The following is a 15,158-nucleotide window of genomic DNA, read 5'->3' as shown; positions in this document are numbered from 1 at the left end:
CGGAGGCGGCGCCCCTCTGGACGTCGGCGTCGGACATGGCCGCAACCGCCGTTCGAATTGGCCAGGGGTTAATAACAAGAGAACACTCTAAAAATTAAAAGCTTTGCTGAGAAGCCGACAGTAATGAGTAGAGTTGGGTTGGTCTCTTTAAGTAGTAGAATCAATGAATTTTAATGAGGTCTAAAATGATTCTTTGCTTGTTCTTCTTCCTAAAGCTGTGTCTTCAATAAATAACACTTGTCTTTTTGATGGGTTCAACCATGAAGCAGCTTTCCTTGCAGTCACATTCATTGGCATTCGAATGGAAAGCAAACAAATCTAACGAAGAAGCTTGTCTATGTGGCCACTGGGGAATAACCTTCCTGGGGAAAATATGATCTGTCCACCCATTTCAATAGAAAAAAAAAATCAATGATCATCTTAAAGTATGAGTAATTTTCAATAATTTTTTTTAATATTTTATCTTAAAAATGTTATATAATGATACCTCCATAATTAATTTTTAGTATCTCTTTTTCATTGTTTTGATAAAAATACTCATCTATCATCGGCCTCGAGCAACTTGATAAGAATCAAAACATCACCACATCATTAAGTAATGATGATATTAGAAGAAATAGAAAGTTTCGAATCAATAAATCGGAACCATATTAACCTAAATGTACATAGATGATTCTTCCTATATATATTTTTATATTTTATAATAGAATTTAGATATAAGATATATTTGTATTAGGCTTCTTGAGCGTGTATGAGTCATCAAAAGGGATGTCATGCACATATCTTAAAGTACATAGTGGACATATGTCTTCATCCTATTAATCTCTAACTTCCTATGTTCTAAAAAAGAGTATACGATATTCATATAAGGATAGACACTTGTTATAATCATTTGGATCTCTATCCATCATTCTTACATAAAGAGGTATATGACACTCATTTAAGGATAGACAATTGGTCTTCATCCGATAGATCTTTACCTATTTTTCTTTTAGAAAGAAGCATGTAGTACTCATCCAAACGATATCTATCTTTACAAAAAAATTATAAATATCATATTTTAGAGTTAATTAATGAATTATGAGTTGAGAGCTTATATTCACGAAGAACCAAAGTGAAGAGAGAGTCTTTGAGGGATAGATGTCCTATCTATTCAAGAGATAGATTGCCCCCATCAATCAACACCACTCTATGCGTCACCTCTTCTATAACACCATTCATTCAACCACCATTTTATTATGTAAGGCCAAGAGCATTAGATAAGTTATGTTAAAGATTATTTAGAAAAAAGAAAATTTCTATTCTCAAAGCGATGTATTAACTCAGAAAATATAATTGATCCAACTCCTTGATTGTATCTTGTCTAGGACTAGCTCTTAACATATTTCGTTTTCGACTCTTACACTCCACGTAAGCCTTCTAACCTCCTCTCCCCTCCTTATTTTCTTTTATGTAATTATTGTATATTTATATAGATTTATTAAATTATTATTTAAACTAATCAAAAATTAATTAGGAATATGAGTTAACATTAAGGTCATGATAACTTGAAGCTATTGCTTCAATATCTATGAGTTTTCAATAATCAGGAATCCTCAAAATTAGAGTAACATCACTCGAGTTAAACTTAATTGGGATACAACCAGACATAAAAATAGATCCATTGTTCGAATGATTCAAATTACTATATAAAGTAAATTGATAAGTAAAAATATTAGGAATATCAACTAGATGACAAATTATATTCTCCTAAGAACATGATAATGACACACCCTAGAGAAAATAAAATTCATATGCCCTCTAACTCCTAATACTTGGTTTATAAAAAAAATATCTAAATTGATGGATGTAACAATGGCCACTGATTATGTATTATGATAAGGTTTAGTGGTAACTAAGGAAGGACAAGATGGTGGAGGAGATGAAGAAGGAATGGGTGTTTCATGCTTCCTCGACTTTACACTGGTAAAAAAAATTAATTGGTTACATATAATTTAATAATGATTAATATAAATCTTTAAGTTATGATATGTCTTCTTACCCCAGGAGGAGGAATCTACGTACTGATGTTATTCTATATATACCTACAAAAATAAAGATTATAAATAATGAATATTATATCCAAAGTTTAGGGGATAATAAACAACGAGAAATTCAAACATATGTATATTACAAAACGTATTAGAAAGTTTAGCACCCTAATGTTCTAATATGCTTAACTAAATGAATTAAATTCAAGTCTATTTGATAAAGATAACCTATACATTTAGTATCACTTTTGTTTATTTTCTCTGATTTTATGGCTATTAATTGTCGAAATATGAAAATTATATATTGAATTTATGATTAATCGTAACTTGAGCATAATCCGAACATAACACAAGTATAAATAAGAAAATTATCTTTAAAACTATCCAAACTTATCGAAAACTATTATAACATAATTATGATATGTTTAGCATTATTTTTTCTAATTTTTATGATTTTAGGATTACCAATTGTCGAAATAAAAGGTTTTTATATTAAATTTCTGATCGAGTGTAACTCAAGTATAAATAGAAAAATTATCTCTAAACCTATTTAAACTTTTTTAAAACTATCATAACATAATCCTAACATGTTTATTATCATTTTTTCTTATTTTTTTGATTTTACGATGCTTTAAGCATATGTATAGATCTTAGAAAGATTTCTTTTTCACGTATTATGACTAAATAGTTGACAAAATTGTAGCTTCCAGCATCTCCCTTTGATGCTATATGTGAGAATATGCTGTCATGTTACAGAATGTCATTCCTACCTATACAAGGACATTTGGTAGGGTACCTGAACCCAAATCCAACCGTACATATAGGTATCTGAATCCAACTTGGATACACCTCCCTATTCAAATCTATCCCAAAATCAATCAAAAGATTATATACATATATATATATATATGGATAATCTTTAGAAAATTGGCTTTGGTCATTCATACAATACTCAGTTTTTTATTTGGGCTTATAGCACACATTAAAGTTTAGTTTACGTGTCAAGTTTTAAGCATGTATTACATCCTTTTCTAATCAGTTAGGTAACTGGTAAAAGTCCTACTATGTTTTATCACTAACCATGGCTTAATATTATCTTGAGACAAAAATTCTTAGTCTTTCTTTTAAGTGAATGAGGTTTCAAATTAATAACTTGAGTTTGGTATATTATCATTAGATCAAATATTAGTAAGTGTTGGATTAAGTGGGTATAAAAACATTTCTCTGGCTTATGTGAAGATCACCATTAATGCTGCTTTCGATTGTTTATTCTGATTATTGATTTAACAAAATGACATTATGATTCTTTCCATGCAAATTGATAACCACTGTGAGATCCATAATACAAGTATTCTTTTTTTTTTTTCTTAAGAAGACTTTATTAGTATATATATATATATATATATATATATATATATATATATATATATATATATATATATATATATATATATATATATATATATATATATATAATTATAAGTAAGACAAAGACATCATTTTAACTAAACTTTTAAATCAATTCCTCCTTATCTGAAAATAACTTTCAATTCAATATCCAACGTCAAGGTTTTGGCAAGAGTTAAAATAGTACGTGACCAAAGAAGACAAAGCGGACACCACCGTGACGATCATGCTTCACAATAGACACATTGGTTTGCTTGTCTTTATTGTGTTTGACATCTACTTTCGAATCTGCATGTTTTCTTTTCTGTCAGAGTGCTTGGTTGATAACTTGAGACAAAAAAATAAAACAAAAAGATAGAAAAGAGCTAAATTTCACGTTCATGCCAATTTAGATTTTTTTTGGAATCATTCCATGACACAATCACATGAAATGAGCATCAAACGTTAAATTTTCTTAAGAGAGAAAAGTTTTTGCTCAAGCATGAGAAGATGATGATGATGATGATGCATGATTGCTAAGTAGCTCCTGTATCATCGTCCTCATCTTTATCTTGTCCATGCATATCAATCAAAAGGTACTCCATCATCATCATCATCATGATAAGGCTGTTGATAACAATAGTCAACATAACACTAGTCTTAGTCTTCTCTCTCTCTCTCTCTCTCTCTCTCTCTCTCTCTCTCTCTCTCTATATATATATATATATATATATATATATATATATATATATATATACCTCTCAAAGTATGGACACAATTGTCGGATAATAATTTGCAGTATCACAAGAGGCCTGTTTGAATCTACTTTCCACGAGGGTGAAATGCATATGGGCTGATTTCAGATCTTTGATTCATATCAGACAAAAAGGTGATCAATAATATCACATTCATAGAGTGATAATTGTGCCCACATCTGTATTGATTAGTCCACCAGTTTAAAACGTGTCTTTTCTAATTTTTCTTTCATCTCCATTTTTCTAAATATATAAATGAGTTTCTTTTTTTTTTACTTCACTCTAATTAAATGTATTTTTGAGATTATTGTTCCACGCATGGGTTTATTAGGATCACAAGATCGATCCCTTTAATAATTATTATATACTTGAAATCACAAGATCAATTACCCTTCTTGAATATTTTATTTTCGTATTTAAATAATTTCATATAATAGTAATAATAATAATAATAATAATAACAATAATAATAATAATAATAAAGAAAACAGCACATTGATGCTGGAAAGATGCATGAGTGATGAACCACATGAAATATTGGTGGAGGCCATTTAATGACGGCAAGCTGCCACCCAGCGACCACCTATGCCACGACAATCCTAACCCTTGATCGGAAGCCCCAACGGTGGATCTCGCTCCCACTCCCCGGCCCACTAATTTATTACTAGAATCCCACTTCCCCGCCAACCTTCGCCTCTGCCTTCAATTCCTCCGTCGAGTCCCCCATCCCCACATCTCGCTCGTCTGATTCAGATCAGACGGCCGAAGAATCTCTCTCTCTCTCTCTCTCTCTCTGCATCTGCTCTTTTTACGAGGAGGGAGAGTGCAAGAGATGTCCTCCTCCAACTTTTTCCTTTCTATTTTGTTTTGGTGTTCCTGTCTTCCGCTGTTGGATGCTTTGTTCGAGTCGGGGACGCCTGTGAAGAAGCGGCGGAAGGAAGAAGACAAAGAGATTTGTGGGAGACACTGTTGGCCTGCCTTTTCTGTCAGCTTTTGAACTCTCGTTTTCTTAGCTCAAACGTAGAAAGTGAGAGGAGATTTCTTGCATATTTCTGCACGTTTTAATAATATTTTATAGATCAGTGAACAACAATCACAAGTCTGCTTTTAAAATTGATGAATAATAATGAATATAAACTCAACTTAGAAACATAGGTTTCATGAATTATGGATCATTGCTAATATGTATCATCTGACTCTTTCAGTCTCTAAGAACTTGAGTGTCAAATTCAACGTATAAGCTCGCGTTTAATAAATGATGAATTAGAGTTAATAAATACCATTTCTTTTTTTTGCTTTATAATATTGAATGCAACTTTAACATAAAAATTAGGTTTAATAAATTACATAATACACATAATTTATATTTTTTAAAATATATTTTTATTATATTAAATGGTATACATGTTTCGCTCACATATAGATAACAAGTTGTGTAACAATACACTAATATAAATATAAAATTTAATATACAATAAATGATAAATCAAATTTAGTATATATCATCTAACTTTTTAAATTCTTAATAATATGATACTTTTTATTTTATAAATTAATATTATAATTTATTTTTGTATCAAGTAAAAAAATTAGATATAAGTACATAAATATTATATGTTAAAATTGTATATATGAATATTCTAATTATACTTTAATTTTAGCACAGAAATATGCATTTTTTTTATTTTGATATCTCTGATTCAAATCGATAACTTAATATTTTGGTGGAAATTTTCTCCTTTTTGTTTTACAATGAGGAAAATTTCCTTCTTGAAGGCGATACGGTGTGGACTTTAGATTTAGCTTTTACGAGAAAGACGGACGGGACAGTCAACCAACCCTCTTCTTCTTTTTTTTTTGGCCAACCGACCCTGTTCTTTCTCTCTGTACTGAGCTCTCCCTTTCCCGATCTTTCTAAAAAGATCACCTTTTTGTTTGATTTCTGCAGCCTCGAAGCGGCCGCGTATAAAGATCTTCCCCCCTGCCTTCGCCTCGCCCACTGTACTCCACCTCCCACGGTCTCTGAGCTTCTAAAGGTTCGATCTTTGTGCTTCGCTACTAAAAAGAGTTCAGAGCCATGCAACAGAAGTAGAGAGAAGGGGGGAGGAAAGCTCGGGCTCTGTGGCTTCCCTTTCTCTTGCTTTTTATATGTTGGAGGGGGTACGCTGGGGTTATGGGGTTCGAGAGGTTAGGCGAGGAACAGGGAGCGGGACAGAGAACGAGGCGCTAGCGTTTCTTGCTTGGCTTACGTCTCTGTCTTTCTCCCTTGACTTTGGGACAGGGAGAGAGGGTGTTGAAGGCATTTGTTCATCCCGCAGCTGATGCTTTTGCCTCCTCTCGCCTCTGCTTCAGATCTCTCCCTTCTGCTCTTTGCTTTCTTGGTGTGTTTTCCCCATTTTCTCTTCCGTTTCTTTCATTTTTCGTTAGATTTCGGTTCGATCCCCTCGAGGTGCTGCTGCATGTCCTTGCTGAATCGAGAAGAATCGTGTGGGAGGCGAGTGCACTCGGTAGATCTGCCACTGCCGTCACTGCTACTCGGAGGAAAAGAAGGCGTCTTCGAAGGAGAACGAAGCGACGTTGAGAAGAACAACTAAGGGATCTTTGATGAGTTTTGGGAGTTTGTACGACGGCGGCTCTGGCGGCGGCGCTCGTCTCGTAGGCGACATGCCGTTCGGCAACCCTGCCGGCGCCGTCTCCCACCCGCGCCTTCTTTCGTCCTCGCTCCACAAGTCTATGTTCAGCTCTCCTGGTCTCTCCCTCGCCCTGGTAACCCACCATTTCTTCTTTCCTTCTCCCACACGTTCTTGGAGCGGTTTTGGTATACTTGTTTGGGTTACTTTCCGCAGCAAACGAATTTGGACGCGCACGGAGTTCGGAACTTGGCCCCGGTGGTTGGCGGCGGTGGAGGGCAGCTGGATTCTGCTCGTCGGAGCAAGGAAGATGAGAACGGGAGCAGATCGGGGAGCGATAACTTGGAAGGCGGATCTGGAGACGATTTGGAGCAAGAAAACCCTCGGAAGAAGAAGAGATACCACCGCCACACCCCTCAGCAGATCCAGGAACTGGAAGCGTAAGGGATCCATTTGCGTCGAGCTCGTACCTTTTGATTCTACTCGCATCCCCCGAAGAAAAAGTACATTTTGACCCCCTGTTTCTAGTCTTTTCAAGGAGTGCCCTCACCCCGACGAGAAGCAAAGGATGGAGCTCAGCAACCGGCTTTGCTTGGAGGTTCGCCAGGTCAAGTTTTGGTTCCAGAACAGACGAACGCAGATGAAGGTGTTTGTTCTTCCTGAGGCCATCCCTCCCCTAAAAGTTCGATCTTTATCTCTCACGTGCTTGCAAATCGTGGAAACCAGACCCAGATGGAACGGCACGAGAACATGATCCTGAGGCAAGAGAACGACAAGCTTCGAGCGGAGAACCTATCCATCAGAGAGGCCATGAGGAACCCCATGTGCTGCAACTGTGGTGGCCCGGCGGTACTCAGCGAGATCTCCCTCGAGGAGCAGCACCTGAGAATCGATAACGCTCGCCTCAAAGACGACCTCGACCGCGTCCGCGCCCTCGCCGGGAAATTTCTCGGAAAGCCCGTCTCCGCCTTGGCCGGCTCGCTCCCTCTCCCGTTGCCGAACTCGTCGCTGGAGCTCGCGGTCGGAACGAATGGTTTTGCCTCCGTCGGCACGGTGGCCGCCGCGACGTTGCCTCCGCTGACTGATCTCCCTTCTGGGGCATCAAGCCCTCTGGACACCGTCATAACTCCCTCGCGGGCCGTAGGCGGCGTGGACAAATCGCCGGACAGGTTCGTGTTCTTGGAGCTTGCACTCGTAGCCATGGACGAGTTGGTGAAGATGGCCCAGTTGGAGGAGCCCCTGTGGATTCCGAGCTTGGACGCCGGCAGAGAAACCCTGAACCACGTCGAATACGACCGGTGCTTCTCCCGGTGCATCGGCCCCAGGCCCACCGGCTTCGTTTCCGAGGCCACGAGGGAGACCGGGGTGGTCATCATCAACAGCTCTTCCCTTGTTGACACTCTCATGGATGCTGTAAGCGTTTATCTATTTGCGTTACAGGCACTGTATTGGAATCCATCAAGGTTCTTATGAATTCACGTCTGATTCATGAGCAGGCTCGATGGGCAGACATGTTCCCGTCTGTGATTGCAAGAGCGAGCCCTGCGGACGTGATCTCCAGCGGCCTGGGTGGGACTAACAATGGTGCACTCCAGCTTGTGAGTCCAAGCATCACTCATGAGCTATTGATTCATTCATCTATACCGAATCTGATGCCTGTTGCTTTCGGTGCCACCAGATGCATGCGGAGCTCCAAGTTCTGTCTCCCTTGGTTCCTGTTCGAGAAGTCCGTTTCCTTAGGTTCTGCAAGCAGTTGACTGAGGGCGCTTGGGCCATAGTTGACGTCTCCATCGACGGAATTAGAGGCACCCCATCTGCCTCACCGGCTAAGACGCAATGCCGCAGGCTTCCTTCCGGATGTGTGGTGCAAGATACGCCTACTGGCTATTCTAAGGTAATTGATCACTGTCCTTCCCCACTTCGTTCCGTTTCGTGCATTTCCATTGGAGTTGCACGTCTCCCCACGCTGACTTCTCGTGCGTCTTTCTTTAGAGGTTTAGATGCTTCTTCTTCCCCATCGAGAGCGTCACCCTAAGATTGCCTGCTGTCTTGTTTATGCAACCTATCTCGCCTCTCTCTCCGGGCTCTCAAAGCCCTAAGTTGGGGCTCCGCCGCCGGGTTCGCCCATGTCTTTCGATCACAGTTTGTATTGTTTAGTCTGGACATGGAAGTCTCTTCTCTTCCTGTCCCCGTCTCCTGCAAATAAACATTAAAAATGTCGCGTCCCTCGTGAGCTGTGCGTCGCTTTCTTCGAACATGGATTACGATGACTTAGTTTACATCTAGATTGGTTTAGTCGCAAGGAGCCTGCTGTTTCTAATCCCATTTCTATTCCAGTTCTTAGCTTTAATTAGTCATCTAAGCTAACACCCGTGCAATAGCTCGAGGCCTATTCTTAAGAGGGTTCAGTAGTATATACTGCTTCTGTTCATTTGTTTTGGATCGATGCAGTCACTGGTTCTCATAGTCAAAGCTTTTGGCGTCCATCAGAGCCCAAGTCGTGTGCAGTATCAAGCTTGCATAGGGAAGAGTGAACTGTGTCTCCTAGTGACAACGTGCACTGTAGCGTCGACCTAGCAGAGAGAGAGAGAGAGAGAAGGGAGATTCAATGAACTAACGACGACGGTGGTGCGCAGGTCACATGGGTGGAGCATGCCGAGTACGACGAGGCGGCAGTCCCGCCGCTGTACCGCCCGCTGCTGCTCTCCGGGTTGGCCCTCGGTGCCTGCCGCTGGGTGGCCTCGCTCCAACGCCAGTGCCAGTCCCTCGCCATCCTCATGTCCTCCTCCCTCCCTCCTGATGACAACACCGGTAAGCTTCTTGGCGAAGAACGAACACGTATAAGTGCAATAGTTGTTTACAGCAGAAGTGGTCGTATTGCCATGACAGCGATAACGCCGAGCGGACGGAGGAGCATGCTGAAGCTGGCGCAGCGGATGACCGACAACTTCTGCGCCGGCGTCTGCGCATCGTCGGCCCGCGAGTGGAAAAAGCTTGGCGGCGGGATCAACATCGGGGAGGACGTGCGGGTGATGACGAGGCAGAGCGTGGCCGACCCCGGGGAACCGCCGGGGGTGGTGCTTAGCGCCGCCACCTCGGTGTGGCTCCCAGTTTCACCGCAGCGCCTGTTCGACTTCCTCCGCAACGAGCAGCTCCGCAGCCAGTGGGACATCCTCTCCAACGGCGGGCCCATGCAGGAGATGGCCCACATCGCTAAGGGCCAGAACACCGGCAACGCCGTCTCCCTGCTCCGAGCCAGCGTGAGTATCTTTTTACCTCACTTCCATAGCTCTTCCTTCTCCTCAGCGTACAAACGTACTAGTGACATTAGACTTGACATGAGAAGCATGACTGGCTCATAGCTGTCCTTTCTTCTTCACCCCTGACATCATAGTAACCTTCCCTCATGCTCAATCCATACTTTTATCATTATGTGGTTGCATTGCTGTTTCTTGAAGCAATGTGGCGCCTCAGCATTTGAGTTGTATCTGCAGGCCATGAACGCGAATCAGAGCAGCATGCTGATACTGCAGGAGACGTGCACGGACGCGTCGGGGTCGCTGGTGGTGTACGCGCCGGTGGACATCCCGGCCATGCACCTCGTCATGAGCGGCGGTGACTCCGCCTACGTCGCTCTCCTTCCCTCCGGCTTCGCTGTCCTCCCGGACGGCCTACCCAGCGGCAGCGTCGGTGGCGCGCGCAAGGCCGGTGGCTCTCTGCTGACCGTGGCGTTCCAGATCCTAGTGAACAGCCAGCCAACTGCGAAGCTGACGGTGGAGTCGGTGGAGACCGTCAACAACCTAATCTCCTGCACCGTCCAAAAGATAAAGGCGGCGCTCAACTGCGAGCCTTGACGAAGCAGCAGTGTAGGGGAGAGTGCCATGGCATGGGTTGAGTCAAGAACGAACCGCGCGAACAAAGATCCCTAGCACCGAGCGATGGTGGTGGTTCGGGCATTGACTCTGTCTCTAAATGCCGTCGCTCCACCGCCTGCTGCGTTATTCAATTGATGTTGTCGTGTGGCTTTTGTTTCGTGTGTGGAAGACTATGTTGTACGCGTGCTTTACGACTATTGGGTTTCATCTAAGAACGAGATGGTTGAGTTGTAGCAAGTTCAATAAATGTTGGTGATGGTAAGGAAGTCATACTCTTCTTCCTCCTCCTTGATTCATTTCCATGACTATGTAACATGCATCTCACACAGGCCATGCTACATATTTGATCTAAGAATTCTATGGTATACATGAAAAACACAATCTGTAGTCTACAATTTAGGATAAATAAACTGCTGTATTTAGATGTGTCTATCTACTTGATAAGAGTTTTAAATTAAATTCAAACTTTTTGATGTATTAAAATTAAATTTTAATTAGAGGATTTATTCTTATGAGTACATTTTGTGTCTCAAGATTTTTAATCAACTTAAATATCTCAATAGAGATCGAAAATAATCAGCTATGTAACATGATAAGCTGATTATTTTGCTGATCACTTGAATTCAAGATCGAAAATAATAAGGTTCCAAAATCGAAAATAATAGAGATTGAAAATGATTAGATATTTTAAGTCATAAGGTTCCAAAATCGCCAGTTCTTGAATTAGAATTGGAATCGATAATTCTAATTCTGATGGTTTTAATTCCGATTTGAATCATTAATTTTTTTTAAGAATATTAGTTAAAAATAACTTAAAATATAAAAACTTTATAATTTTATTTGTAAGCTTAAAAAATGGGTGTATAATGAGTCAAATAAAAAAATATATATATAAAATAAAATTATAAATTTGGTATCGGATGTTCTGATTGTTCTTTCGGTTGATACGTTAAATAAGTAGTCATTGTTTTTGCGGATGATCTCTTCTTCTTCTTTTTCTCCATCTTATTCCAATCATTGATATATGTTTAAGCTTAAATTGATTCAGGGTCATACTCAACAAGTTTCATACATAATATATTTCCTGTGTGTTGAAAACTTTCCATAGATTGCTAATATTTATCTTATTGTAATTGTCAAAATAAGAAAAGTTATTGTCTTTGGCATCCACCTTTGAACAATTAAAAATTCTATACTTATTGTTATCAAACTAAATTTAAGCTCCAAGTTTGAGCCTAATAATCTCCTCAAATTTTTGTTTATCTTTGTAATAATAATTTTGCTCCCTTACTAATTCTACTATTCTTGCTAACTTAATCCAAAAATGGAGAGGTTTTAAAAGTAGTTTATTGTCTATTAAATTTTACACTATAATAGTCTAAGTTAATGACCAATTTTTTTTATTACTCTAATTTTCTTCCCAATATTAACTTATAATCCTAAATTTTCATAATAAATATATAAATAATCACTCAAACCATCTACGAGGATAAAAACAAAAGCAACAAGATAAATCAATGGAATAACGAGAAAATAATTTATCCATCCATTTTGTTTTCATTGTCATAATAGTTATATTTAAGTCATGATCATGTTGATATTCTTTTGAAGCACCAACAATATTAATATATATAATTAAAAATATATGAGTGGTAGGATAATAAACACTGAATAAGGTATTGCAGACATTCCAATGTTGTGGATATAAACTTACTTGTTTAACATTATTTGTAACAAAAGTATATAATAATTTTTTTTACTCAAAACTTTTATTAAGCAATTAATATGTAAAGTTTCATCTACAGGAGCATTTTAATCTTTAAAATCTAGATTTCTTTTACATATATAGGAGCTAATATAGAAAAAGACACCACCAAAAGTTGGTTGACACACTTTTTGTAATTAAGGATCAAAATAGTATTTACAGATGCATTATCAAAACCAATTTAAAACCAAATAATGCTCTTCCAAAATAATTTTCATCATTCTGATGTTATCAACAGTATGTTGTTCATGAAAAACTTTAAAGACAATAAACATCTAATAAAAAGAAGGGGAAAGAGAAGAGGAGGAGAAGGACGATGAGAAAAAGGAAGAAGAGTAGGAGGGAAATATATATATATATATATATATATATATATATATATATATATATATATAATTATTTATAAAAAGACAGTTAAAAATAAAAAAAAATTATAAATCATAAAAAAGGAAATACAAATAGTAATATTTCAATAATAAATTAGCTCACTCTATTAATGTTTTGGGGGCGTAGATGAATATTCTACTTACATCTTATTGGTACAAGTTTAACCTAAAAGTCATATTCGATTGAATTGTTTGAAATGATTACATGGTAACTAAACTGCTGAAATAGGTTAATGAATGAGATATGCTCCAACTTATTATTTGTTCGAGAAAATGGTGGATTTCTTCTAGTTATTAGATTTGGATGTTGACGAGAGACAACATCACCTACATGCATATCAACGTCATAAAGGTCATGTGGTGATGATGACATCTCTTCCACATCAGTGCATCTCAATCCAACGAAAGACAATGTTACATTAGACCATACACATCACCGAGCAAACTAATCGATCTTGTAGTCACCCTCTGCATCTTTTCCTTGCCAAACGCACCTCCTATCGCCAGCCACAATCCTCACACCATTTCCTGTCAAGCCTTACTCAGAGGTCACGTCCTACTGGCACCAGACGTTATCTTGACAACCCCATTACTCTTACGTAGGGAGACTCTGATAGTTCGTTCTGATCATCGATTCGATTGGACTCGAAATTAAATCGATTTGATTATTCGTTGATTTTAAATTAAATATATCCTAAACAGTTTGATTATATATATATATATATTATTTAAAAAGATTAATATTTTTCTTTATATCCCATGGAAGGATAAATATCATGGCAAAGAATAAGGTCATTTAAGAGGGCAAGATTGTTGATGGCGTTGATTTATTGGTCATTACTGCTCGGTAAAGTAGATGCTGCACACTATTAATATCGAGGGAATCTTTGGTGCATGGCCGAGATGACGTTGACTTGTCACGACGACCGATGGATACGGAATAGAATGAATGATAATTTGTGGAATTAATCTACATTTCAATGGAAACTTATATACTCATCGAAGGTGTTTTGTTTCCTCAAAAAAGAGTTATCAGAATCTTGATAAGTTCTTTATTAGCTATAATTGTCTGATTTAACAAGCATTGGACATACTTATTCAAACAAACTTACCACTAAGATAATAATGTTACATATAATTTTCTTGCTCATTTCTTCATCGTAAGAACACTTCCATAGATGAAACTCGTGGCTGATCATCACAATCACGATTCATCTTCTTCTTGCAGCTGTTTCTCTTTGTGCGTTGAAGTAGACCGCAGCCACAGGCAGTCCGAGGCCGCTTTCCTCGGAGAAGCTTCGCGTGTTGAAGTGGTCTCTCGAAGCCGGCACGCACACCGTTCGCCTCCCTTTCTGCTTGAAGAGGACGAACACGTACCTGTGGATGCCGATGGAAGGCTTCGGTGCCTCGTAGCTAACTATCTCTCTACCTGCATCGTCCACACTAACCGGCACTTCATCACTTGCATCAACCATGAAAAGATGAGCATCGGAAGAACGTGTTCGAGTCCTACTACTCACCAAACGATGCATTAGTCGTGCCGGGAATGTCAGTAACAATCCTGAAGAAGCCAAACCCAGATTGTTTATGCACCGAATACGAACTTTACAGACCGTAATAGAAATGTTACGCTGCATGCTAACCAGTGGAGGTGTTCTCGCGAGTGAGGGTCACTGGGGCTCGGAGCGTCTGGGTCTGTCAAAACCTACGAATGCTCGCATAAATTAACTCCATATGTTGGATCAAAGTTGATAGAATCATACGTTACGTACAAGCGTATAAAAGCTCCTCATGTCATCGCCACCGATCTCAACCCGCGGTCTTCCACACACCGCAGAAGGCATGAGCTCATGGCCATTGTAGACTTGCTTGTTATGACCGTAAGCAACCTCCAGCTTCATTCCAGGGACGAAGGAATCCAACACATCTCCTATCACTCTCCCCACTGCGAGTGGACCCAACGTTTTGGTCATCGTCTCAGCGAGATCGAAAGAACTCGAAGAAAGCTGCAAGCTTCTAAATGAGAAGGTGCAGACAAGTTTGTGGCTCCTGCTTCGGAGCCGGTAGGGTTTATAGAGGGAAGGAGTAGTGCAAGCTGGCCACGGAGATCAAAAAGAGATATTCTCGTGCCGTGAGGTGTCGAGAGGACAGATGATGGGAGGATTGAAATCATCATAAACTGGAGCACTGATTGAACAACTTCACAAAGTCTACGCACGGAGGAGTGGACCTTTCGCCTTTGTTAATGATATCTTTCGGGTAATGGATGCTGGGAAAGGTTTCGTCTGCGTTAGAGAAGGAATCAGAATGGGATTGACATCCACGGGCATA

General features: G+C 39.3%; 2 protein-coding genes across 2 annotated transcripts; one reads left to right on the top strand and one right to left on the bottom strand.

Moving 5' to 3' along the window:
• Positions 1-6,043: 6,043 nt before the first annotated feature.
• LOC135612795 (homeobox-leucine zipper protein ROC5-like) lies at positions 6,044-10,946 on the top strand. Its single transcript, XM_065109474.1, has 10 exons — positions 6,044-6,207; positions 6,599-6,937; positions 7,018-7,241; positions 7,330-7,447; positions 7,528-8,214; positions 8,298-8,399; positions 8,480-8,695; positions 9,438-9,612; positions 9,691-10,061; positions 10,296-10,946. Exons 2-10 carry the CDS (start codon positions 6,776-6,778, stop codon positions 10,653-10,655), a joined length of 2,415 nt encoding a protein of 804 aa, XP_064965546.1. The 5' UTR covers positions 6,044-6,207; positions 6,599-6,775; the 3' UTR covers positions 10,656-10,946.
• A 2,916-nt stretch (positions 10,947-13,862) lies between these two features.
• Positions 13,863-14,871, bottom strand: LOC135611802 (CEN-like protein 1). Its single transcript, XM_065107441.1, has 4 exons — positions 14,600-14,871; positions 14,471-14,532; positions 14,348-14,388; positions 13,863-14,256 (listed from the first exon to the last, which is right to left on the bottom strand). The coding sequence occupies exons 1-4, from the start codon at positions 14,798-14,800 to the stop codon at positions 14,039-14,041; spliced, it is 522 nt and encodes a 173-aa protein (XP_064963513.1). The 5' UTR covers positions 14,801-14,871; the 3' UTR covers positions 13,863-14,038.
• Positions 14,872-15,158: the final 287 nt, after the last annotated feature.

Source organism: Musa acuminata, chromosome BXJ2-5 (assembly GCF_036884655.1).
Source record: "Musa acuminata AAA Group cultivar baxijiao chromosome BXJ2-5, Cavendish_Baxijiao_AAA, whole genome shotgun sequence".
NCBI lineage: Eukaryota > Viridiplantae > Streptophyta > Magnoliopsida > Zingiberales > Musaceae > Musa > Musa acuminata.
Note: the sequence above shows the minus strand (reverse complement) of the source record. Positions and strands in the feature narration are given on the sequence as shown.

What these genes read in the sequence shown, in the direction of transcription:
- LOC135612795 (XM_065109474.1), top strand. Translation starts at nt 6,776, where the DNA reads ATGAGTTTTGGGAGTTTGTACGACGGCGGCTCTGGCGGCGGCGCTCGT. An exon ending in TTGACACTCTCATGGATGCT is followed by an intron (nt 8,215 to 8,297) that starts GTAAGCGTTTAT and finishes ATTCATGAGCAG; the next exon opens with GCTCGATGGGCAGACATGTT. An exon ending in CCCTCCTGATGACAACACCG is followed by an intron (nt 9,613 to 9,690) that starts GTAAGCTTCTTG and finishes TTGCCATGACAG; the next exon opens with CGATAACGCCGAGCGGACGG.
- LOC135611802 (XM_065107441.1), bottom strand. Translation starts at nt 14,800, where the DNA reads ATGACCAAAACGTTGGGTCCACTCGCAGTGGGGAGAGTGATAGGAGAT. An exon ending in TGAGGAGCTTTTATACGCTT is followed by an intron (nt 14,533 to 14,599) that starts GTACGTAACGTA and finishes GAGCATTCGTAG; the next exon opens with GTTTTGACAGACCCAGACGC. An exon ending in TCGCGAGAACACCTCCACTG is followed by an intron (nt 14,389 to 14,470) that starts GTTAGCATGCAG and finishes TGGCTTCTTCAG; the next exon opens with GATTGTTACTGACATTCCCG.